Below are 26,183 nucleotides of genomic sequence, written 5' to 3'. Positions count from 1 at the left end.
CACCTCAGCTCATCATCCTATCATGCTAATGCTACTACTGCCTTTTAGCCTTTCTTTTACGTACACATCTCGCAAGGCTACATGTGAAAAACGGCGGCTTTCTTCTGATCACTCCTCCACCTTAACTAGTAAGTGCTCAATTCAATTGTACTGATTGTTCTACTAAAGAAGTGAATGTCCTTTGAACCATGGACAATGCAAACTCCAAACAATAGCAGAATCAGATATGCCAAAGAGTAGTACACTGCAGACAGTGACACCAGTAGTCACTAAACAGTGAACAGGGCACTAGGTACTGAAAGAAGAAGTACCTAGCAGCAAGAAAATGGGGCCTTGCTCTGCATGATTTATGCAATGAAAACCAAAACTATATTCCATCAGTCCTCAGAATTTAGGACATGTTTTAGAAACTTGTGCTGATCGATGCGTGGCGTGTAGCGCTTTAGTATTAATCAGACGTGCCCGGAGCCGGGGCCCAACTAAGCGGCCGGGAAACCAAGGGAAGTGGGGCTAAAAACTATAGTAGCCCGATGGAAGAAAAGACCCTGAGGAAGGTTGGCGGTTTGGCATGGCGTGCCTTGTGCTTATTATGCAGATGAGGAGCAGGGATAGGACATGTTCCAAATATTCCTGGGGGGTGAGCCGATGGGCCTTGGCAGCTTGGCTGCTTTACCAGTGGTGGGTCTTGTCGTCTGTTCCACAAGTCCCATGGAGTGAGCAGCCAGAGGTGCTCTCAACTCTCGTTCTCATCAATGGACCCTCCCGCCCGGCACACACATGAAAAAGCTCGTACCAAATACCAATAGCTGACTAAGCCTTGTGTGTGTTATGTCTGCTTCAGATGCTATTTGTTAGTACAATAACACTATCTAGCTACTGCACTAGGTTTGGTTTGTTTCAGTGACCACCACCATCTGTAGTTAATAAGTTTTGGATACAAGTGATTATACGCATATAGATATGTTTCTGCGTTTGGAGTCTAATGATCGTTTACTCGCTAAAACTGTTTGCTTTATATATATATAGTACAATTTTACCCTAAAAAACTAGTACAGCACAGTTTAGGAACATCCTTAGGCTTTGTTTAGTTCCCAAAAAATTTTGTAAAATTTTTCAGATTTCCCGTCACATCAAATCTTTAGACGCATGCATTAAGTGTTAAATATAGATAAAAATAAAAACTAATTGCACAGTTTGGTCGGAATTGACAAGACGAATCTTTTGAGCCTAGTTAGTTCATGATTGGACAATATTTGTCAAATACAAACGAAAGTGCTACCATTCTTATTTTGCAAAATTTTTTGGAACTAAACAAGGCCTTACAAAAGAAGGCTTCATATCTCACTCAATATCAAACGTCCAAACCAGCACTCCTTTTCGTCCATTGCTAATCACAGTATGATATGAGGTGTCTCCAATCAGCAGTTGAGTCAGAAAGGCTTCACGTCAAGACTCCTCTCTCCAATTTCTTAGAGAGAGAGAGAGAGAAAAGAACACGCACAGTCACAGACCCTTGACTGGGCAACCTTTGCAGTAACCTATTAGGACAGACAAACACATTCTTTTCTTGCCGCAAGAGACTTCCAGCAGCGCAGCGCGTGGTTTGTCCTCTCCAGACGATCGCCGGTTGCTTCAGCTCTCGCCTGCCCGGAAATCCGCTGGAGATGGAATGGAACACGGCCCTGCACCTGCAACAGCAATATATATTCTGCTCCTGCACACGAGCGATCGAGCAGATAATCATTCACGCACGGATGCACTGTTGGTCGGAAGAATATTGATGCGACAGCGACTCCTCAAGGAAGGCCCAACAGCACACTAGCAGCTAAGCTAGCAATACAGCAGAGCCATCTTGTTTAATTTAGTGTATCATTATTACTAGTTTACTACCATTACCGTGTGTTGTATATGTAGCTGATGTAAGTCGCTGTTCAACAACGTGTGATGCACTGCATTGTCAATGTCATTTGTGGCGGTGATAATTCTGCTTCGTCGTCTTTGCATAGTGACAGACTTTACGGATGACACAGACGTAGCAGGCTTGTTTGCCTTGACCAAACGCGTGCAGAGAGAGAGAGATTTTTACAGGAAATTCTGCAAGACGCGGCTCCGACCCATCAGTTCCTGCAACAATTCGATCTTCGCGTCTCGCACGGTCCAGCCGTTCGTCCACTCGTCGGCTAGCTTTATTAGCTAGAACAACGACAGGAATTAAAAGGAAGAAATCAGGAGGAATATAAAATTAAAAGATAGATCGATCATCAGCTGTGATCGAGTTGGGAGCATGTTCAGATGGCATCATCGCTCAGCACTGGTCAAAGAAATGGGGAATTATTAGAAGCAGATCAGCAGAAGGAGCCGCCGGTAAGGTAATGGAGATGGCGGCGTCACGGCTCACATGGCTTGCATAAGCTCTCGCAAGGCGCCAACCGGTTGGGTGGCTAGTCAAATTTGGCCGCGTCCGTGGAACTGGAACGCGCCCCACGGTCGGTGGTCCAACATAACTGTCACTTAATATAACCCCCCCCCCCCCCCCCCCCCCCCTCCAGATTAAGATTTGGGTTGCCTGCACCTGCAGCTCCCTCTTCAGTTTAACTGATCTTCTATCCAGGAAAGTACTCATATTTATAATATCATATGAATATCACTAGATTCATGCATCATGTAGTATATATGTAATTGTTGACATAAAGATTTATAGAATAATTCAACTGGCCAGTTGTTTATGCAGTTCTTTTTTGTTTTCTGAAGAAGCTGTTTATGCAGCTCGTGCAACCCCTATTCTACATTCTTTGCTTGTCGAGTCATCTGGCCAGTTGTTTATGCAGTTCTTTTTTGTTTTCTGAAGAAGCTGTTTATGCAGCACGTGCAACCCCTATTCTACATTCTTTGCTTGCGTCGAGTCATCTGGTAAGTTTGCACGAAACTTGCTAGTACTGGCGATTGGCGATCGGGAATCGGCGATGGAACCAAAACGTTGTTTATCCCAGCCTTCTTCTTCCTCACGCTGTGCTGCTGCCACTAGGAACACAACAATGGAGCCAAAATGTTGGGTCTTCAGAGCGAGCTCAGGTCGTCCTTGCAGTTTCTGTACGTTGTGCGTGTGACTTTCGCCGCGAAAGCTGAGAAAAAGACATGGACGCGTCTCAGCACCTGCCATTAATCCTGCCAATGAGCACTGTTCCGTCTGTCGTCAAGGAAGCCATTATCACCACCATCAAACTCACAGCTCCCTTCTTTTCCTGTTTCTGAACGAAACACGCATGGACATGGACACCCAAGCAGACAGCAGCACATCTCGTTCAGGTTCTTCGCGTCTCTAGCTCTCTGTCAGTGAATGACAGCGCAGTGCCTGCCTGCACGCGTCGCCATGGGTCGTCAGCGTCCGGACGATCGCCGGACTGTCGCTCGCCTTGAATGTGCAGTTGGAGCTTGGACTTTTGAAGCCCTCGTGATGACAGAAACAAAAGGGTCATCTCGATCTTATATAACCTACAAAACTAGATTTGTCGGTGCCATTTGCAATGGACGATGAAAGCACGACGTCTACGTGGATCCAGCTTGCTGCCTCTGGGCTGCAAGTATCGTCAGCTTTTATGGATGGATGCTGTGAGTGTGATGTTACTATCACGACCGGTCAAACTCGATCTCAACACATGGAACAAGTGTAATAAGGACAGTGAAGATGCAGTTCCAGACGGCGCTACGCAACAGATGTACTAGCAGGAGCACCAAGCTTTTGGCAAACCCAAATGATACGGGGCAGTGATATGTTCCTGATGAACATGAAGTTCAGTGTCGTGTGATTGTGGATCGCCCCTCTTTCGAGTTTCGTTACTTGTAAGCAGGTTCTGGACCTTCTTCTTTTTTTCTGAAAACACCAGTGAGTATATATGGTCAGGCGAAGCCGTTCAACACAGCATCAGCAGAACTCTCAACTATCTGTAAGCTAGAGTGCTAGTAGACTATGAACTGAAAGCGATTCCAGCTCACCTCCTCTTTCCCGGCGGTCAAACCGATCGGTTGGAGTGTTGTGGTGGCTCACTGGCCCTGACCCTGACCATTGAGGCAATGAGGCCCCTTTGTCACTGTCGAAACCAACACGAATTAGGGCCATCAAAATAGCATACTCTATATCCTTATGCTGCCATGTGCGCCTTGTAGCTTAGAAAACACGTCCTAATGTAACGCACCAACATGCCATCCTCTCGCTCTCGAGATAACATTCCTCGCATGCTTGTAAAAGAGTAGACTCATCCTCTCAACAGCTAGCCTGTCCTTGGCCTTCCTTAAGCTGCAAAAAACTCCCTATGGTCCGAACGCCGAAGCCGTCGCCGTCCCCCAGGAGAGCCGGCGAAACTGGCGCCGGAGCAACACGGCCACACGGGCAAATTAAAGCAGTCTGCGTCGTCGGCCGATGATCTCGTTGGCAGCGGCACGGCAGGCGCGGGGACGCAGACGCAGTAGCGTCCGGAGACGGGATGGGGTCGGGGGACAGAGGGGAGGCCACACGGCCGCGTCGTGCCCGGCGGTCGCGGGACACGACGCAATCGCGTCGCTTTCTGCACGGAGAGCGGGGCCAAAAAGCCCAAAACAAATACGGAGGTACCCGTCGAGATTTGAATAAAAACGGGATAGTGAGCGATCTTGTTCGAACGGTAGCACCTCTCGGTCGCTATTTGTTGTTCCGTTCCGTTTCGTGCCGATTAAGCGCGACCCCGGGGGGGGACAGATCTTCCACCCCCGCCTCTAAAACTATGTCATCAAACTAATTAATTAAAGCATTATCAAAACGCAAGATGTGTTGGTATATACTAGTGCAATTTGTGCGAGTCGTGAGTTGCTATTAATTATAGTTATGTATATATGGCAGATAAGCAATGGATTCGTGGAGGGCGCAAGAGGACAGGCGATCGAGTCACTTCATGCTGCCCGCTCGCTGCGCCTGCGTGCGTCCGTCGCACGCCCAGTAGATGCGATCGAGGGTTCGTGACAGGGTTTGGTGCCATCAGGCCGTGGCAGCAGCACTGCACACATAGGGCAGCGCTCTGGGTTTAGAAAATCCTTGGGGGTTAGGTTGGCCGCTATGGCGTTGGCCGTATTAGCGGACCGAGAGTCTTGACCGACCGGCCGTCCCGACTCCGGGTGCTGCCTGCGTTCTGCCGTTTTCTCCATGATGATTGTGATCCTACTGTTTGCTCCAAATTCAAGGGTTGCGTTCTGCCGTGAAAGACTCGCGTTCTCAGGTCCTGCCGCGCGCATGCATGCGTGCGGGCGTGGCTGAAGGATGGGCACTTGGAGCGTGGAGCGAGCGTGCTGTGATGGCTCCGGTGGCCGGTTGGGACGCTTGGAAGGAAGAGGAACGTGGCTAGCGCTGGCAGGGAATAATTGGGTTCAGGATCCTACTCGTGTAGAGTTTGACGGCCTGGGCTGGGCAGGCGTTTTTCATGTTGGCTCCAGCAGCGCTCCTGCTGAGATGGTGGTGGCATTGCTCTCTTTATAGCATCTCCAAGAAATGATCTAAAATGTTTTGCAAAGCTAAACTTAGCTATTATTAAAAAAAAAAGGTCTCCAACGGCTATTCTATCATATGATCCAAAATAATCAGTCTATTATTTTGTTTGTCGCTAGGTAAAGATAGCAAATCGTAGAGGCTCGCCATGGGTCCATCCGTGCCTATTTCTGCATGGTGCTCGGCCTAGTGGCATGCAAGCAGATGGTGAAATTAGACAAACAATAAAAGTGAGCCAGTGTGAGCATGACACGTGTGAGTTTCAAAAATAAATGACGGGAGTTTAGAAAGGTTGTTGCATTACTCTGTGTTTTTGGAGGATATTTTATTTTGGACAATGGCTAAATTGATGGTTTTAGAATCTAGTTTTACATAATCTCTTGGAGTTGCTCATACGGTGGTCATCAGTCATTGTTGTCAGGGTACAGTGACCATGATCACCTTCTACCTGCCTCTACTTGATCAGAGTTTAAGATATATTTGGAGGGATTCTAAAATCTAGATGTGAGGTAAAAATAATCTCTACTCTTGTAGGCCTTTGGGGCCTCTATTGTAGGCCAGAGACCATCACGGATGATAGGACAGAGGCATGGGTGAGCTGTAGACCAATCCGCTACTCGCACTCGTAAAACAGGCCCATTAGCGTTCCAACATCTGCAATGGACCCAAATGTTACTCGCACTCACACTCGCAGAATAGGCCTATTAGCGTTCAACTAGGTTATCTAGTAGTAACGAAATGAAACTAGCCCTACACGTTTGGGTTTATTGTAAGCGGCGGACGTAGCAGTGGCACGGCGGAGTGGACCTCTCATCCCACCCACGAAGATTGTAGGGCCAGGGAAAGGCTTGCGACAGTGAGCTAGTGACACTGTATTGTCCAATGATTGTGCCATTTGCATGGGGACAAAAGGTGCTACTGTTGTCGCTGCCCCACAGGATGTATGGGTTGGAGCACGCAAAGGAGGTCGTGGCAGCGAACACCACACAGCACCCACAGCAAACACCAATGTGCACGTGCTCTCCCTAGCTAGACGGTGATCGATCGATGGATGGGGACTCGCCTTCATATCCCTAATAGCCTCACGATGTTGCGAGCAGCCGAGCACATCATGCGCGAATGTATAGGCATAACATTGACTCGTTCCTCACTTGAAACTCGGTTAGTAAGAGCTAGGGGCATGTAGTAATTAAGACGTGGCAGATTGAAAGTTCAGCTCAAAGGACAATGCGCCACACTCATGCTCTGATAGACACGTATAGGTACAACATTGATCATGGGCGCACGTAAAGGTATAGCACCAACTCGTCCCTCACTCACTTTGACCGACTGTTTGGCGTAGGCTCCCTATCATCTGTTGTTCCAACAAAGCCCCTAGAACCCCTCCAAAGAATTTGTAATAGCTGCTTTCAGGTAGGTGTGCAGGTTGAATATGAACTTTCAGCCTCTAAACTTTCATCCTAGATCCTTGGCATCCCCAGCGGACGTCTCCGCTCCCCCACCTTGCAGGGCGGCACCAAGGGCACCCGGTCGCGCCACATGTCATGGAGCATGGTGGCAGCCCCAATGACACTACATGCCTTCTCTACATCGGTAGCTTCGTTGGCACCTCGGTAGTAATCAAGGCAACCCTCAAGTTGGTGTTGTGGCCCTGCGTTGAAGACAGCCCTGCCGCGCCAAAGGCGAAGAAGCTGCCCTGCATGAGGATGTGTCTAGCGTCATGCTTGGAGCAAGCACAACAATCAGCTAGGGCTGGGTGTGACAAGTGAGGGCACGGAAGGGGCACTAATTATTAGGACTATGGTGGGGGTAGTCTTCATCGTTATGATCGTATGTGGTGCTGGAAGTGTCTAGGGTGAAGAGGGGTGGCCAACGAACGTGACTCCAAGGCGGCCGACGGGGACCTTTGGCCGTTTCGAAACACATTGTTGCTGTCTTTCACCTCGAGCTTAGTTTGGAGATTGAGGTGTGATCGTCTTTCATGTGGCATCTTGCTTTATGTAATTATATTATATGATAACTAAGAATAGATTGGAAGCCTATCAAAGCATGACCGATTTGGCACATTGTTTGACTCTATAGGATCAGCCCCCACCAACCTATCGCTAGATCCATCTAAAACTATCAATATGGCTGCGAGAACATGCATTTTTAAGGATGACTTTTTAACTTCAGTCGTGTTTGGTTCACACCTTCTAAAGGTTTTTTTAAGAGCCAAAACTCAAACTTTTATTGAATGAATAAAATGGTTACATCGTTCTCAAGAGATTTAGAATAAAGTTAGGGGATCATCAACCAAAATACATGAATCTTTAGTTTAATCACCTAAACCAGCTCCTAAAATCTAATCACTTCTGATTATTTTGGTGATAGTACTAAAAGGTGAGACAACTTGACTAAAAAGATAGGCTCCCGTTTAGCAACACTTGGTGACTAGTTGGTTAATGTACTTTTTAGTTCTATTTAGTCATAGTGTCTGGGTAAAAAGATTAATGAAACTAGATTTAGAAGGTAAGAGGTGAACCAAACACCCCCGTATGTACATTTTTATAAGTAAGAAGACATCCCTCCAAGGTATTGATACTCGCTATTTGAGTTTGGCGCACGCATGTCCCGACGCATGTGCAACCTGTGTGCCCGCACAGTCCCCCAAATATTTAGGACCCCTTAAGATTAGTCTATATATTAATCAGCATTAGTAATGTTAGTCTATAATACAGGAGAAAGACTAGTATGAATTACCCATATGCAAATTATTTGTATTTTAATCCAAATTTTTGCCAAAAAATCATGCTGTACTATGAATTTCCCCGTGTTTTCTTTTCTCTTTAAAGGGAATAATTCTTTGCTCCTATTTTGCTTCAATTTATTAATTGAGATAAGTTTGTATTCTAAACATGTTTGCACTGTGATTTGTGGAAGCTGCTTTTTGTTAGGTCGGAGCAGCCAGTATACTAAGTACTAACCAGATCAATATCTATTCCAACTTGCATGTGCCTAGAAGGCTATAACTGTTCTTAAATTTCCAGCCGTGTTAATTTTATTCTTTTCTATTGCACTAATATTTTGAAACGAATCTTTTAAACCTAGTTAATTCATAGTTAGATAATATTTGTCAAACACAAAGTGCTACAGTATCTATTTTGCAAAAAAAAAAAAACTAAGTAAGATTGGCAAAAAAAAAGTGGCAACACGCAGTCATTATCCAAACACACCAAGTCACGACGCCACACCAAAGTCTGCTTGGATTTTGCACGTCTGCCGAAATCGAAAAAAAAAACATTACATAAGCTGACAAGCGAGAAACTAAAAGAAACTACCAACCATTGAATCAGTGCTAACAAGGCCCAGTGCAAAGATAAATCAAATAGATAAGATTAACAATTGGCAACCTAGTTCAACAAACCAATCGCAAGTACATAATTGTGCAATCTAGTCGCCTAATCCGCCGCTCACACCTTCGTTCGGGCCGTGCCCCGCAAAATGGAATCTGATACATGTAAAAGCGCAGCTCGATGGCATTGACTGCATCGCAGCTTGCTTCAAATAGACCTGTCTCCTCGACACCGCCTGTGGCGTGCAACTATCTAAAGAGCCTTAGTTCGTCTTCGCCTTGGCAGCCTTCTTCTTGCCCTGCCGCTTCGGGATGGAGTTCTTCATGCCCAGAAAGAAGAGGAGAGCTCCAATCAGAGCCACATCCTGCAGTCACAAGTTATCATAGGCTATTTAGATAGGCAACAGAATGTTTGTTGCATGGAACATTTTTTTCAACAGAGAAATCCATAATTACCTGGGTGAACTTCCCAAAGAGCTGCGCAAATTCTGCCTTCTCCATATCGTAGTTGTAGAAGTCATGAATGATAGGAGTGATCAAAGCAAGGTAAAACAACTGCAAAGATAAAGTGACTTTGTTAGCTAGTAGCTAGGGTAGCCACAGAGACAAACTAAAAGATCAGATCTGTCTAGGTTCATAATAAAAAGAACAGCAGGTGTGACCTCAGTGCCTAAGGAGTAAGGATAGCAGGAAAAGATAGTAAAGGCGGGAGGTCCAGAAGTAACTCATATAGCATTCTATCATAGCAACATATTCGCAGGAGTGAGTGATGACCCTTAGCAAAACGATGGGAGCTAGATAAAGGAACACCCCCATTTGAGCATTCAATAACCAGCAAATCAGCAGGAAAAAAAGGGAGCAGGGGCTATGGACCCAAGGCAAGAAACATTTAAAAAAATACACTTCGGTTTTTAGGATCAAAGATTGATCCTCAGTATTTCCTGGGAGTACGTATATCAGACAGTGAATGGCATGGTGCCGTATAGTTTAACTAAGGCAAATTATGGAACATATATGGTGCCTTATAGCTTAACTAAGGCAAATTATCGAACATATATATTATCTCAATTATTTTATTATTTTATCAAGTAAAGAACCAGAATGGAACAGCTAGAAACAAGACCTACCAGGTAAAAAATTGGATACAAAACTATATGCAAGACATGTAAGTACACCAGGTAGGTCCAGATGTTTGTATCATAAGCATCATTACACAATAGCTTTTAAGATACAAATTGCGTCATTACACAATAGCTTTTAAGATACAAATGCATACCAATTTTTAAGCCCAGATTGCAAAAGCCAACGGCATAAAGAAAATATGGCCTAAGGGTGTCCTTATCTGTTCCTCAATAGTCAAAGAATATCTATGTAGCCAGGTTCCTCAATAGTCAAAAGAACAGCATAAATTAATCACATAACCAAAATATGTGTGCTGCAGTCCCAAATGAAACTCTATGAAACTAAACTAAGTGTCTAAGTTGCGGACATTTCAACTCAACTGGAAATAAAACACATGACTACACTACACAGCGATGCTTGTATGACAATATTTACTAGGCAAGGAGTAATATTTCCATGATGCACACATGGAGCAATGAACGCCATGAGACCTGGAAAAGTGTTGTGTGGCTCTATACATACTGCATTTATTTACAATCAGGGTCATAGAAAGAAGGATGAATTTGAAGGTGATTATTTAATTAAAATAGGATAGGTAAAAGATCAAAGGAAATAAATAACAGCAGCGCAAGCATAATACATACCAGGAGATAAGCACCGAGAGAGCTGCTCAAAATAAAAAGGAGACTTCCAAGACCCTTAAGACCAATTGTAGCAGCAATCACATGCTTCAGCTGGATAAATCAAAGTAATGATGTAAGCATCCTAAATCAGTGACCCACAGAACATACCACAAATCATGTCATGAGGGGGAAAAAAGGCAAATTCTCACCTCAATGTGCGGCACAGCTACTCCTAGTTGAGCAGAGATGTTTTTGACAAACACATTGAACTTGGGCTGGAGCGCCTTAGCTGCTGGCCCACCATCAGTACCGAATTCATTAAACCTGCATCCAGGTGAAATGAAGTGCCAAGACTATTAATTCATTTGAGATATGGCCAAGAAGGAAGAGCAAATAATTGAAGCTAGACTTGACTCCTGCATGTGCATGGGTAGCACATGCAGAGAAAGATTCTAGACAACGGTTATAATTAGATTACTTGTGAGATGTGCTTTGAGCGAGCAAGCTTCATCTCAATTGAAACTAAGACTAAGGGTGAAACCAATACTGATCCTGATATAGACAGAAACAGTATCTCGCGTAAAACCTGATGTCACTACCCATAAAAACGCTGAACTAGCAACCCCTTTGAATGGATGGTCTCTGCTCTATAAATATTTCCTACTAAGCACTAACTACTACTTAAACCCTGTCAATTGTAAAAGTAAGTGGACAACACTGTGGTGATAGGACTTGGCTATGAACCAATCATATCTTATGATTCTTATCAAACCTTTAGATTCACAACCCCAAAACACCAACCAGTTACTATAAAATATGACTGACTGACTGTTCACACAACAGTTCATACTCAGTGCAGATCATCCAATCACAGGTTAGATATAGGTCTCACAGCATTCTCATGTTTTATAGTCCAAGTGGAGGTTACAAAGAGCTTAAGTGCAGATACTATTACAGAAAATGCAAGACACTGGTTTAAACCAACGCAAACGATTGTGATGCCTCCTTGAGAAGTGAAAAAATGGAGACCGTCACTTTAACAAACTTCCCTCACACAGCAGCAACAAAATGAAGATCTTGGGTTTTGTTTGTTCTCTTATCTCCCAAGGAGGCATAATAATTGATGATAGCAACTGAAATAAACACTCTTAAGGAATGGAACCATTTATTCGCTCCACCCAGCCCAAAAAAAATCCCCCTTCCCACATAGTACCATGAGTTCATGACAATTGTGTTGCAACTTCCGTAAACCTAGAGGCATAATGAATAGCCGTGGAAGATTTGGCAGTGGACCAGTTTGGTCAAGTGATGTTTCACACACCTCCGCAGTTCAGCTTATGTCACTAAATGAAAATTGTCCATGATTGGTAGTTATTCTGCTGTGCGTACATGTTTGGCGGTATTTTAACTACAAGATGAGGTGTCAAATTATGATTTATTTGTTTCCTATTAGAACAGCAAACTCAATGTGGTTCCACAAGGGCACAACCCATGCTTAGAATCAACATATCCTAAATCTCCTGAGGCTTCAGGACCACAAGTTAAAGAATGACCTAGTTTGAATTTTGCCAATATTAGTCTATCGGGCAGTGGTTGTGATACATATGGTACACTAGAATATCACATCCAACAATCTACGAGGTAGAACTAGAATATCACATCCAGCAATCTACGAGGTAGATCAGAGTACAGCTGGCAAGAAGAAACTTGAAATAAGTAAATGCACACATTGTTCTACTTCAGCTCCCTCCAAATCTGCAGATCACTACCGCAATTCAACTACCCAGATTTTCAGATAATGAATTGTTCTGACTTCCACATCACGGATACATACACCCGTAATTCAACGGCACAGATGCAGATCGAAGGGCCTAAAACCAAAATTACGTCGTTTCCGTATACCAGGCCGAAAAAATGTGAGCAGATCCAACCACGTCACGCCCCTACACCTCACAAACCAAACGATCCACCGCGAGATCCACGCACTAGGGAGCTCCCAGCCCACGTTCTCCCACGGACTCCGCGCCAGATCTACCGAAACCGGACTCGAAACGACACGGCGAGCAAGCACGGCGGCAATGAGCAGGCAAAGGGAGAGGAAATGGGAGAGGCACGTACTCCTGGTAGGCGGAGAGGAGGAACGCGGCGACGAAGAGCACCCTCCCGACGAAGGAGACGAACCCCATCTCGGCAGCGGCGGCGGCGAGGCTACTACCGGGCGGGAGCAGGGGGGGCAGGCGCCGCGGCGATGGGGACCTGGCCTGTGGAGCTCTCTCTCTCGGATTCTGGGATCGAGACGGCCGGGGGCTTGTCCGAGGCGAGGCCCACGCTGTACTTATAACGACGCGGTGGTTTGTTTAGCCCTTTGTGCTGGGACGAACCCCCTCGCCTTCTTCGATATTGCATCCGTGCCCCCCTCTTGCTCTTTGGAGTTTGGAATGGAGTCGGAAGGTCTGCGGCAGAATGTTCAGGGCAAGTTCCATTTATCTAGGTGTGAAAAACACAAAGGATGTGTTCATGTCTATACGTTCTATACTTTGTTAGTTGTAAAACCAAGGTTACGATATCATTGGGAATGTTCTTCTATGGTAGAGGGGTTACTTTATGCTGCTTAAATTACCCTTAAATTACATTAAGATGTTTTTTCTCACCTTGTTTTGTTGTTGGGCTTGCGTGGAAACAAGCCAGTTTAATCCAATGCTTTCAGAGTTTAGTCCATAAAGACGACACTCCAAACAAATAGAGCTTTGTAGAAAAATCAAAACCAGAGTACACTGCTCGTATCGAATCTACCAACCAACCTCAAAAAGATTAGACACATCGCGAGATATAATATTTTGGAACCATATCGAGAACATCTAAAACTACAATACAAAACAACAATGACGATTAAATCATCGAGTAAAGCATAGACTTCAGATTCACCACCACCAACCCTTGCTTTCCTCTCTACGCATGCACTATCGAGGATGAGTTCAGCGACTCCGAGAGTGTCCATGAGCACCCCGCTCTTACAGATAATAATCATAAACTGACTTTTGTTTATAAAAATGACTTCCCACAATAATCTCGTCAAAGACATCGCATGTAACAAACTCTCTTTTGCTAGTAGATTTATTTTGACTAAACCTAAGCAATCTAAAGATAAGCAACCTCGTCGGAGAAGAATAAGAAGAAGGGCCTCTAGGCAATGGAACAGAGCCCTATCTAAGCAACAACAGTGGTGACTTTTTCGGTCTGTCTCTTCCTCATTGATAAATAAATGCTTTCTTATGTATGATTGTGTATACGCGTAATGAATAACTAGGCAAGAGTATCTTTGTATATGACACTGTAACCAAGGTAAAACTATGAATATTGATAAAAATAGTAGAAACTTCTATAAATATGATATACAAAAATATATTTGGCTCATATGTTGATCTAGGACTTGATAGACTCTTAGCAACGGTGAAGCTATAATGTTGATTTTGAGTGCAGATGCGCCTAAAAATGGGAAACAATAAGTGTGGGATTAAATTTTCATTATGGTTTCTCTAGCTCGCACACAAAAATAGGCACACCTTCTTCAATTTGTTCTTGCTTAATCGTTGGCTCTCAGGAAATGGCCCATAATGAAATCTAGAATTTTTTTATTGTGGCACATACAATATGGAAAAACTTTTGTAGACTTCTGAGTCAGCCTTATCCTATAATGTACAGAATACTAAAAAATAGTCAATAAATCAATACAATGCTTTGTTTAAGCAAACATTCGCCTTGAACATATGTAAATCCTTGCAACTATCTTCTTTTACTGGCTATATTCTTGTTCCAACCATTAAGGGCAGAGTTAGGCATGGACTCTGAAATGTCATCTTTATTCTTTATTTCTCACATGTTTTTTTTGTTCATATATTCTCTTTTGTACTGAGAAAAGGTCAAAGGAGTTATGTCTCTCTCATGCATTATGGCACACAGAGATTTTATGTCTTTTCTTCCCACTAGATCAAAAGGGTATTTACCTTTTTCTCTACACCATGTGGTATCTAATACTAACTTAAGTTTGGTAATTGGAGGTACGCTAATGAAACAACAGGCAAACCACTTGGCTCCTAGGATCACACTTGTCCCCTCGCGTCATCCTATGGAAAGCGACAAAAGTGGTATCCATGAAAATCATGCCACTGCATAGATCTACTTTACTCATAGACAACCCATCTTTTTATTGGATTGAGTCCCCTCCCTAGGCAGGGGGGGTTAGGGGCGGTATAGGTTTTACGAAAGACATATGTTAACTAAATTCCCCCTTGAGGGGTTTAGGGGATGAGGAATGAGGGCTTTTTCTGAAGAGAAGATGGACTTTTTGTAGGAAAAATCTCATAGGTGGCTCAACCATTTCACTCCTTTTGGAAGAGGTGCTCGACTAGTTTTATTCCACCATTCTAACTTACTACTCGTTTGCAAATAATGCAACCGTCAATGATAGATAATGTCCGCAACGAGTGCCAAAGAAATTATCATTCACCTGGATATTGTATGGTAGTGAATTTCATAATTAGTATAGAAACAAATTTAAGCTACCAAGAACGTTAACGCATACTCTCGCTCTACCTTGAAAAATAGCATATTTGAATTGACACATGTCATAAAAAAGACTATACTAATATCTATAACATCAAATTAGTGTTACTACATATATTATGAAATGCAATTTCATAATTTACCTATTTATTTTCTCTAGAAAAACAACTAGAAATAATTTAACTTCATGGCCGAAATCAAGGCAAACTGGTCCAGTCCGATAGGTATGTCCGTTGAAATTCATGGGAAGAAAAGGGCTGTTTTCGCAAATGCATGGACCAGCAGATCGCGGCCGGCGAGGCCCAGTCGCTGCAAGTACTCCCACCACCGGATCTCGGAAGAAATTTCACCAGAATACCCCCGTCCCGCAGCCGCCAGTCCCCAACTGCCCATTTTCTCTCCACTCCACTCCCCAAGACGCCAAGAGGCGCAACCAATCACACAACGCAATCAGGCGCGTGCCGCGCTGCTGCGGACCGCGGGCGAGACCGATGCGATGTCCCACCCCACGGACGCGCGCGGCTGGCTGGCTGGACGGCTGGCCGGCCCCCCTACTCGACTCGCCCGCGGCGCCCCTGGCTGTTGGCCTGTTGGGTGGTGGCCTGGCCGGCTGGCACTAGTGGCCTCGGCGTCGGCGCGGACCGGGGAAATTTTTGAATCCGGAAGCGCGTCACGTGGAGGAATGGCGTGCAGGTGCGGAGGCGACGGTTTTTGCGTTCCGGTGGTGCTGGCGTCGTGGGGTGGATCGGGGACCACCAACACAGCGTGGGCACAGCTCAGCCGCTCGCAGGGTACGGCGGCGGCAGGGTGGCGTAAATGCGCTGCTTTTACTCCTCTATCTACTGCGACTTCTTTTCCAGCTGGGCCAGGATGGTTTATGACTTTTTTTTAACTACAGCTGGGCCGTGGGGCGTAGTTTATTTACCATTAAAAAAAAACCTCAGTCACAGGCTCACACATGACACCCCACAGTTCAGTTTTTCAGAGGGGCCTTGTTTAGTTCCCAGAAAATTTTGCAAAAATTTTCAGATTTCTCATCACATCAAATCTTTAAACGCATGCATGATGTATTAAATGTAGACAAAAATAAAAACTAATTGCACAGTTTAGTCGAAATAGACGAGACCGATCTTTTGAGTCTAGTTAGTACATGTTTGGATAATATTTATCAAATACAAACGAAAATGGTACTATTCCTATTTTGCAAATTTTTTTTAACTAAACAAGGCCCATAATCTTCTGTAGCCTTCAGGGTCCGAAACTCCGAACGTGGTAAGGGCGTGTTTGGTTCGTGGCCACAGGCTGCCACGCCTAAACTGAAGTTCGCCACATCATGTTTGGTAGGTGTTTGGTTCAGAGCAAAAGTAAGGTCGCCACAGCCACGAAACCGCCCTCGCCACAGATTTCACGAAAGTAAAGTGTGGCGGGCTTTGGCGGCCGATTTTGCCGCCACAGACTCCGTGGCGCGCCTTTACCGCGTCGAAAAAGGCATCTCGCCCAGTATTTTACCGCACCCGCCCCGACTCCTCCTCATCCTCATCCTGTCCGCCTCCACCGGCCGTAGGGAAGGGGACGGAGCGCAGGCGCCACCGGAGGGCCGAGCGAGGGCCGCGCGAGCGCCGCTCGGGGCCGCGCGAGGGCGCCGCTCGGAGGCCGCGCGAGGGCGCCGCTCGGGGCCGCGCGAGGACGCCGCTCGGAGGCCGCTCGGGGCCGCGCGAGGGCGCCGCTCGGGGCCGCGCGAGGACGCCGCCTGGAGGCCGCGCGAGGACGCCGCTGTGGGGTCGCCTGAGGGCGCCGCGTGCATCGCCGGACCACCACGCCATCACCGCAGGAGGGCCGCGCGCCTCTGTGTGCCAGGAGAGCACCACCGGTAGGGGTAGGCCATTGACGAGGTAACCAGACATCCCCTGAGTTTCAGCTTCCCATCTTCTCTGTGTGTATGCATGTGTCTAGACCTGGTGATACTTTAGCTATGGTTTTCTTCCATGTGTGCAGATCTGAAACAGCTCAGTGAACGAGGTGTAGATCCATCCATCTTGTGGTCTTGGTGATGCGCAACAACCAGTCCCTTCAGATCAAGAAGGTTCAAGTTCGGAAACCTCTTGTCAACAGAGAAGGTAATTTTATTTCCCCCTTTGCCATTCATTTTCTGATGGAGGAATAATTCAACATTGTGATGCCTCTTTCTAGTTTATTGCTGATTTCATATTTTTTAACATATGTTTTAGATGGGTCAAAGAAAATTATACGTGCAATATTACTTGGACTACTGCCAATATATATGGAGGAGAAGATTAATTGCTGGTATTCTTGTGTGTCTAGCCATGCATCTGTATAGGATTAAATCAAGAAAAAGAAGAAGGGCCATAACTTATGGTCCCATGATAGATAGAGATGTTGATAGATTGGCACGTCTAAATCGTTTATATCATGGTACAGAGGCCCATTGCATAAGTGAGTTGCGTATGCGGAAAGCTGTCTTTCATAAACTATGTGTTGAACTTAGATCACGTGCCTTGCTAGAGGACACTTTTCATGTAACAATAGAGGAACAAGTTGCCATGTTTATCCATTGTGTTGGGCACCATTGGTCAAATAGATCAATTGGTTTTGAGTTCATGAGGTCAAGTGAAACGGTTAGTAGGTACTTTCATCATGTTTTAGATGCCCTTTGTACCCTTGGTCGTGACCTCATATGCATGACATCCATTGAGACACACTCAAAGATAACAAGTTCTCCGGGCAGATTTCACCCTTATTTTGAGGTACATCTCATTTGTAAATCAATGTTTCTAGTTTACTTTAGGTGTCATGGCCATCTAATTTATATTAAAAAAAATTATTTTCGTAGGGATGCATAGGAGCCTTGGATGGTACACATATACCAGCATGTGTACCTTTCCATATGCAAGATCGGTTTAGGGGTAGGAAATCATATACCACCCAAAATGTGCTAGCAGCAGTTGATTTTGACCTAAGATTCATATATGTTCTTGCCGGATGGGAAGGCTCAGCACATGACTCTTATGTGCTTCAAGATGCTCTATCACGTCCTAATGGGCTTAACATACCAGAAGGTAGGAATACCCCATTATGTCCTAGCTTTAATATAAAACTTTGCTTATATTCTTGGCTAATTAACCTGCAAAAACAATGATGTAGGCAAATATTTCCTAGCTGATGCTGGATACGCAGCAAGGCCTGGTGTTTTACCCCCATACCGTGGTACCCGATATCACCTAAAAGAGTATAAGGGGACTAGGCAGCCTGAGAACCTGAAGGAATTATTCAATCTTCGCCATTCCTCTCTTAGAACTACAGTTGAACGAGCATTTGGGACCCTGAAGAATCGTTTTAAAATCTTCGCAAGTCAGCCATTCTTCCCTTTGAAAACACAAGTAAAAATTGTGATGGCCTGTTGTGCGCTTCATAATTGGATCTTAATGGACGGTCCTGATGAGTTCGTCTATGATGATGCTACTTGGTACAGAGCCCTACCACGGAGTATAAGAAATCGTAGTGATATACAGCAAGAAAATGCGGCATGGGTTAGAAAAAGAGATGAGATTGCTCAAAGGATGTGGGAAGATAAAGTAGGAGCAGCTGTAGATTAATTTCGAAATAATAGCCAATGTAACCAAGGTGCTGCTACATTTGTGTATTGCTGCTTGTATTTTCTGCTTGTACCTTTGCCTGCTGCTGCTGCATGTATGGAACAAATATATAAGTGACATGCTTTCTATTATGAATATGTGCTGCTAGCTACCTTTGCCTATTATTGTTGGTTCTATTCATGTATTTATAGCTGTAATGCTTGGGGTAGTGTGTCATGCTTGTGCTAATACAACTTGTGTACACCATATGACTAATGGAGTGTGTCTTTTGCTGCAAACAGCCATGGCCAAGGGAAAGGCTAAGGCTGATGCTTTTGTACCTTCTCGTGAGAGGTCTCTGAATTGGCATGAGGATCAGACAAAGTACATGCTTGAGTGGTGCATGGAGTATTTGAAGAAAGAACATGTAGGATTCAAGTTCAAGAAGTCACATCTCCTGTTGTGTGCCAATGCTTTAAACAAAAAGTTTGCTATGGGGGTGACCGTTGATCAAGTGGACCGCCACTACAGGTACCACAAAGAAAATTGGAAGTACATTGCAATAGCATTGAGCAATAGCGGCAATACATTTGATGAAACTAGATGCATGGTGATTATTTCAGAATCTGAAAAGGCGCGTTTATGTGTAAGTTGTTTGCACTGAATTTCATTATTATACATATATATATATATATATTAGATTCTGAAATGAATTCACTTGTTCTTTCACATAAATGCAGGACAGAGCCAGACGCCTGCTTTCTAAGCCTATTAAGTTCTACAATGAAATGAAAGAACTATTCATGGGATCAAATGCTAATGGATCTTTGGCTATGGATCAGAACACATGCATGGATGTTGATGATGGCTCAGATAGTGATGACTCAAGAGAACTAATTGACCTCAATGCCTACACACTGCCTGAAGAAGTTGAAGGTGAGGATTCAGATACTTTGCCAACTCCAACTATACATGCACCGGTTGATATTCCATCTTCCAGCACTGATCAAGTTAGTAGGAAGCGTCCAAGAGCCAAGAACTCTCCAACTAAGAAACCAAAACGCAAGAGTCGTTTTGCAGACTCAACTGATGAAATATCTGCTACAATGAAGTCACTTCGAGAAACACTAGCTGCCACTGCCCCTCCTCCAATGCCACAACTTAGTGATCCTCATGCAGCATTATGGGGAAGACTAGAGGCAATTCCAATGACATCAGATCAGAGGGTTCTTGTTGGTGAGCACTTATCTTCCAAGGAGAATAAAGGTAAGCGTGGCTGGTTGTGTAATGCAAGTGATGCTACTCTACATGCTTGGGTGTTCAAGTTCTTATGTGACAAGGAAGGCATTAACCTTTGAAGGCTTGTGAGGTTGGCTGGTCATATTTTGTGCCATGTCGAAGAACTTAGCTGGGTGCTTATTTTGCTTGTGATCATGACTTATGGTGGCTGATCATATTGTGTGCCCAGAAACTTATTTATGTGCTTAGTTTGATTGTCGTGAAGACTGATGGCATGTTGGATGTGTGCTCACTTTGCCTGGGCTGTAATGAGCCATGCTTGGCTACTTGCTGATTTTGTAATTAGTATTGTAATATAAATCTCCTAGGCTTAAACCTTCTACATATATGTATATATATGTTGTTCTCTGAAAAATGAGTGTGATCCTACTATGACAATGAGGTATTTTTCATTCATTTGTGGTTGCAAACCAAACACATGCCACAATATTTTGCCATGCTTTTGTGGTAACTATCCAAACAGCAGCCACATTTATTTTGCCAAACCTTAGTCACTAACCAAACACCTTGTTTTTGCCACAGTTTATGGCTTGCCACACTTGTGGCTACTACTTAAGGTTAGGCATGGCAATGTGTGGCCATGAACCAAACATGCCCTAAATAGGGAGTACCTCCAACAGAGAACCGTGGCCGACACGAACACGGTAGCCGAGGTAGCGTTCTATTGACAAACATCGTTACGACCTTGACCGTACCTACCGCCAGTCAGTACACGTCCGCGAAAGTCACGACAAAACCTCGGTGGAGGTTACAAGAAAGCCCCGTGATTTTTCTCTGGTGGTGAAGTTTCTCGAGACTTTGGGGTGCCTTGTTTAGTTACCAGAAAAATTTTATAAATTTTTTTACATTTCCCGTCACGTCAATTTTGATTAAATTGTACAATTAGTTTTTATTTTCATTTATATTTAATACTCCATGAATGCGTCTAAAGATTCGATATGACGGGAAATGTGAAAAATTTTGTAAAATTTTCTGAGAACTAAACAAGCCCGTTACAAGAAAGCCCCGTGATTTTTCACGGGTGGTGAAGTTTCGGGAGACTTTGGGGTCTTGTTCGGGCTTTTTAGTTATTTGCCACCAACATGCCATCTTTATGGTGGGTTTTTGCAGATTTGTCATTCCTTGCCAACATGTCAGTGACTCATATGGTCCCATATGTCATTGATACACACAGGTTGGCACACTTAAGAGTGGCAAATAAATAAAAAAGATTTGAGCCTAGTTAGTCCATGATTGAACAATATTTATCAAATACAAATGAAAGTGCTACAATGTCGATTTTCCAAAATTTTTCGGAACTAAACAAGACCTTAATTCGTAAAAAGAACTAACTTTTTTTAAAAAATTCTCTCTCATATTAAATCGTGCGGTATATACATAGAGTATTGAATATAGATTTAAAAAATAATTAATTACATAATTTATTATATATAATTTGTAAAACGAATTTTTTAAGCATATTTAGTTTATAATTAAATAATAATTACCACATCCAAACAGAAGTGGTATAGCAGCCCGAAAAAATTTCTCAAAGGAAGTAAACAACGCCTGACGTGTTCTTCCGGTATGGCACGCGGTAAAAACTTTCACAGGGTCTCCCGTAGAATATGCATAGTACAGGAGTTTCACAGAAATCTTATAAGAGTTTCCTAGAAAATAACTCATTTTATACAGGAAAAAATTTGCATTTCGAATTGGTTCCCAAATTCGAGCCCAAAAGTCGCGCGAACATCTTTGGACCAGGTACCGAAACTAGCCCATACTGTTGGCTAAGGCAGAAAAGAAAGTGGGCTAGCCCAGGAAAGACCCACTTTTATGTCAACCCGTTCAGCCTATTCGTGTTTTTTTTTTGGCCTTTTTGGAAAGGTTTGTCATGTTGTTTTTTTTAGAAAGGTTTGTCATTTCGGTTGTTTTAGAAAGGTTTGTCACTTTGATTTGGTTGACACAGACATTGCTACTGCCGTTGGCCACGACTGCCTGTTTTATGTTTCCGAGCATTGGCAGGGCAAACACGATGTATATTTCACCATTGGCAGGGCAAACACGATGTATATTTCACCAATCAGACACGTACCAATTCGCGTCATGCCAAAAAAAGACACAGCAGCATCACAATACGACTGCTATATACTCAGCTTCAGGCCAGGGTCACGGTCACACAGTCACAGACTACTGAATTTGGTAGTACACCCACCCATCACCCATGGGCATGGGATCCACGAGCCAGACGTCTGTCTGTTGCCGAGTTGCATACATACATATACATTACATACATTTACATAGCTGATGACGCGAGATCGGATCGGTGACTCTGTACATCATCACTTATATATTGCTGCTCATGCCCGGCAGTCACCGGCCGTCTGATGCGCGCGCGCGGTGTCCGGGGTGCTTCTTCACTTCGTTCTCTTGATGGGATTGGGCGCTTCGTACACATCGCTCACCTTCTTCGCCTGCTTCTCGCAGTCCATCTCGAGCTGTTCCCGCTCTTTGCCCGTGCTGCCGTGCTCTTCTTGGTCGTCTTTCTCCTTTCCCCACAGCAGCATGTACAGGCCCACAATCACAACCCCGCCTCCGATGATGCTGCACGTACGTACATCGTCAGAGCAAACAATGCAAAAAAAAAAAAAACCATCAGAATTCATCAGCCAAGGACATCGCTGAACTTCAGGAAGAGTGACACCGCCAACAGTGCGTATGTACGTGCCTGCCGACGTATAGGTTTTCGCCGAAGATGAAGTAGGCCAGGATGGCGACCATGATGGTGGAGAGGGGGTTGAACATGGTGACGAAGACGGGGCCTTTCTTCTCGGTGCACCACAGCTGCACGAACACCGTGAAGCCGTTGCAGGCGATCCCCGAGTAGACGATGCACCAGAACTTGAGCCCGAACCCGATGCGCCAGTCTTCCGGCTTGTGCTGCATCAACGCCGTGAAAATAGTGGACTGGATGCCCCCGACCGTGCACATCCATGCCGTCAGCGAGAGCTGCGCCGGGTACCTCTTCAGAGATGACGCCTGCGGCCATGCCCGTCGTCATGCATCGACCAGAATGAGATGCATAGACAAGCAAGTTTCGTCAGTTTTAATTTCAGAGTAATGTTGATCTCCAATATGTTTATCTGTTTTGTGTGTGACGGTCTGATAGAGGTTGCATGAACACCTGCATGATGTACCAGATGGACCAGCATATGCAGCTGGCCACTGCGAGGACTGACCCTTTCACCCAGCTATCATGGCCAACGCCACCGCTGCCGCTGCCGGGGATATGAACAGGCGACTTCCAGAGGCTGGTGATGGCTGCTCCTTTGTACAGAGTCATGGTGGTCACCCCCGCGAAAGACACCACCGTCCCTGCGATCTTGGCGAGCCCGCGTAGGCTCTTCACGTCCACGATCTCCATCCTGAAGTCAAGTATAAGATGGATATATATGATGGGCGTCAGTTGGTGGAACTAACTGACTGACATACTGAAACTAACCCACGTCTCCGCACGTCAGGTGTGTGGTTAGGATGAGGGAATGTTTGTCAGTTGTCACCTGAGGATGATGGCGATGACGAACGTCATTGAGGCAATGGTGTTCACCACGGAGGTGACGAACGTCGGGGAAGTGTACTTCAAGCTCGCGAAGTACATGTTCAGAGTTAAGCTCACCCTGCATTTTTCGTAGGCTGATGTGTTAATAGAATTCTTTTAATTTTCTCTCCCACGTAGGCTGGCATTTCGTGCAAGCTACTTTCTTTCCGTTTTCTTTCTTTCTCACAAAAAAGAAAGAAGAAGAGATAGAATCAGTTATGTGTTCTTCTCAATGATCACGCTCAGCTCTTACCCGAGAAGCGAGAGCACAAATATCTCCATGAACAGCATGAGCGTCATTTTAGGCCTCAACCCTCTGCAACAAAAAAGAGACAAGATCATGCATAACTCATGAGCATTTGATCGAACAGGGTTCAGAAAACTCAGAGCACATCGTTCACTCTTCATCTCAAATAGAACTAGTCCTTGCGGACCGAAGAGAGCTGAATCGAGCTTACTTCTCCTGGTAGTAGGCGAAGGGCCAGATGAGGACGGCGACGAGCAGATGACGGTAGGTGATGTAGACGTAGGGGTTGAGCCCCTGGTTGAAGCCGGCCTCGGTGATGAAGTACATGAGCGTGTAGCACAGCTGCGCCAGCACCATCAGCACGTGCGGCGCGTACCGCACCCACAACCCTCCTGCGACCTCCAGCAGAGCCATTCCTAGCTTCCTGCAGCAGAACTAGCTAGTAGTGCACCTGATCAGCTCAGCTCAGCTCAACAAGCACAACAAAGCAATTTAGCAAAGCTGGATCGGTTGTGGTAAGAGCGGAGCGAGCTGGTTTATATAGGCAGCTAGCTTGTGCCTTGTGGTGCCGTGGGCTAGTGAAGAGAGAAGTCCTCATCATCACTCTGCTCGATCTGCTCCAACTCAGGCCACTACTACTGCCTGATGAATAACCGATGCATGGTGCTGTCACCGTGGATGTGATAGCCTGATATATGTGATAGCTACGGCCTGAATTCAACGCACACAGCAACAGCCAAAACGGCAAGCGGGAAGCGCTCACAACACTGTCCTCTTCTTCTCCCTCGGCTTCCTGAAGAAGCAGCAGCAGGAACTTGTCGCTGGTGTCGGCATCGGCATCGGCCTAACTGGATGTGCCGAGCAAATTGCTAATCCTGGGAAGGACGTACGATGTGTGGGAGGATATGAACATGATTACAGAATACATACGCTAGCTATGTTGTCTATGTTGGCTTTCTATAAAAGCTGGGTTTACTGTGTCAAAAAAGAAAAAAAGATGGAAGAAAACTGATGGTGTGTGCGTGTGTGTTTGTGTGTGTTCATATGATTAAGATGATCTGGAGGCGTGCGAAAGCTGAAATACCAGCGCTCCTGGAGTCCTGGTAGACTTGCACTAGCAGCAGTGCCGATGCTTTCGGTTTATTTGGCCCTGTGTTTGTAGCGTGAAAGATATATATGCGGATATCATGCAGCATGTGCGTGCGTGGCCTGGCCCCTTTCAGATAGAGAGGTGCTCGATCTGCTGCCGTGTTTTGAATTGAGCTCAGTCTGGGCACTGGGCTAGCTATGCGTTTTACAGTTTCAATGATGACAGTGCAATCTGTTGCAGGTATGCTATGCCATGACGTGTCTGATTTCCAGCTGCCACCTCTGTTCAGAGCCAAGAGATTGATGGAGCTTCAGTTAGCTGAACATATTGCTGCTACGTGTACGTGAGCTCCTGTTGCTATCAGACACTAGTGTCCAGGTGGAGTGGAGATCCTCTCCTATTGTCACTTCCCTGATGCACTACGTGAGCTGGAAACAAAAACATATTCGCTCAAGTGGTACAAAAAGATTTTATTTCAAAAGAAGCGGACACAGGGATCCTGCGGGCCTGCGTGCCTGTGCCTGTGTGCTTATATGATTTTTGTAAAAGCTGACCCTGAATTTTTAAAAGGAAAGCAAGACGGGAAAGCCAAAACACTAGCACGGACCAAAGGCAAGTGCTTTCTGCTCGATACTGCTCGCTGACCGGTGCTGGATTTGCTTAAAGCCTGAGCCCCAGCCCGTACGTTAAGCTAGCTAGCTATGCTTTCGTGTGTAGTATTATTATTAATCTGCAACATCTAGCTAGCTTAGGTTTCTATGGAGCATCCACTTAACTTAATCCATGCCTAGTTTATTACCACTTCTTCCAACAAACCACTACAGATTAACTTGTGGTCATTAAGCGCCTGCGGGTCGGTAAATCTCAGCGTGCGGCCAAGAACATGATTGACCTGATCCCCAACTTCGTTATGCATGCAGACGGAAGCTTGCTTCATCTACATGAGTGCACTCGATCAACAGCGAGATGCTGGCCGCTCAGAAGGCCGCGACGTGCGCCACGCATCCCACCAAACCGGATCGCCGGATTGCCTTTCGCGTGCAATACAACGGGTGCGTTACTGCGCTGCAAGCCTGCAAGAGCAACCGAGCAAGAATTCCTCGCTCATCAGACGCCGGATGTAGGCGCCAACAGCTTTTGTGAAAAAAGATAGCCGATCAGGTCAGGTATACGATGAGTGAGTGGCGAACATCTCTAGTGGGCGGAGTCGCGGAGAGAAGAAT

General features: G+C 45.1%; 3 protein-coding genes across 4 annotated transcripts; 1 reads left to right on the top strand and 2 right to left on the bottom strand.

The window, feature by feature from the left end:
• Positions 8,720–13,047, bottom strand: LOC8080552. Its single transcript, XM_002465805.2, has 5 exons — positions 12,710–13,047; positions 10,801–10,915; positions 10,613–10,702; positions 9,303–9,401; positions 8,720–9,211 (listed from the first exon to the last, which is right to left on the bottom strand). Exons 1-5 carry the CDS (start codon positions 12,775–12,777, stop codon positions 9,110–9,112), a joined length of 474 nt encoding a protein of 157 aa, XP_002465850.1. The 5' UTR covers positions 12,778–13,047; the 3' UTR covers positions 8,720–9,109.
• On the top strand, positions 16,866–20,442 carry LOC8085475 (protein ALP1-like). Of its 2 annotated transcripts, XM_002468453.2 has the most exons (5): positions 16,866–17,046; positions 17,150–17,271; positions 19,050–19,393; positions 19,488–20,013; positions 20,108–20,442. In XM_002468453.2, exons 2-5 carry the CDS (start codon positions 17,205–17,207, stop codon positions 20,113–20,115), a joined length of 945 nt encoding a protein of 314 aa, XP_002468498.2. In that variant the 5' UTR covers positions 16,866–17,046; positions 17,150–17,204; the 3' UTR covers positions 20,116–20,442. The 2 variants fall into 2 exon arrangements, with proteins under 2 accessions (XP_002468498.2, XP_021319215.1); XM_021463540.1 differs by lacking the exons at positions 16,866–17,046; positions 19,050–19,393; positions 19,488–20,013; positions 20,108–20,442 and adding exons at positions 17,383–17,919; positions 18,006–18,231; positions 18,317–18,905 and having other exon boundaries at positions 17,180–17,271.
• LOC8080551 (WAT1-related protein At5g07050) lies at positions 22,133–24,847 on the bottom strand. The gene is made up of 6 exons (XM_002465804.2): positions 24,082–24,847; positions 23,877–23,939; positions 23,586–23,702; positions 23,210–23,450; positions 22,754–23,064; positions 22,133–22,629 (listed from the first exon to the last, which is right to left on the bottom strand). The coding sequence occupies exons 1-6, from the start codon at positions 24,282–24,284 to the stop codon at positions 22,443–22,445; spliced, it is 1,122 nt and encodes a 373-aa protein (XP_002465849.1). The 5' UTR covers positions 24,285–24,847; the 3' UTR covers positions 22,133–22,442.

The sequence above is a fragment of the Sorghum bicolor genome, chromosome 1, assembly GCF_000003195.3.
Source record: "Sorghum bicolor cultivar BTx623 chromosome 1, Sorghum_bicolor_NCBIv3, whole genome shotgun sequence".
Classification (NCBI taxonomy): domain Eukaryota; kingdom Viridiplantae; phylum Streptophyta; class Magnoliopsida; order Poales; family Poaceae; genus Sorghum; species Sorghum bicolor.
Note: the sequence above shows the minus strand (reverse complement) of the source record. Positions and strands in the feature narration are given on the sequence as shown.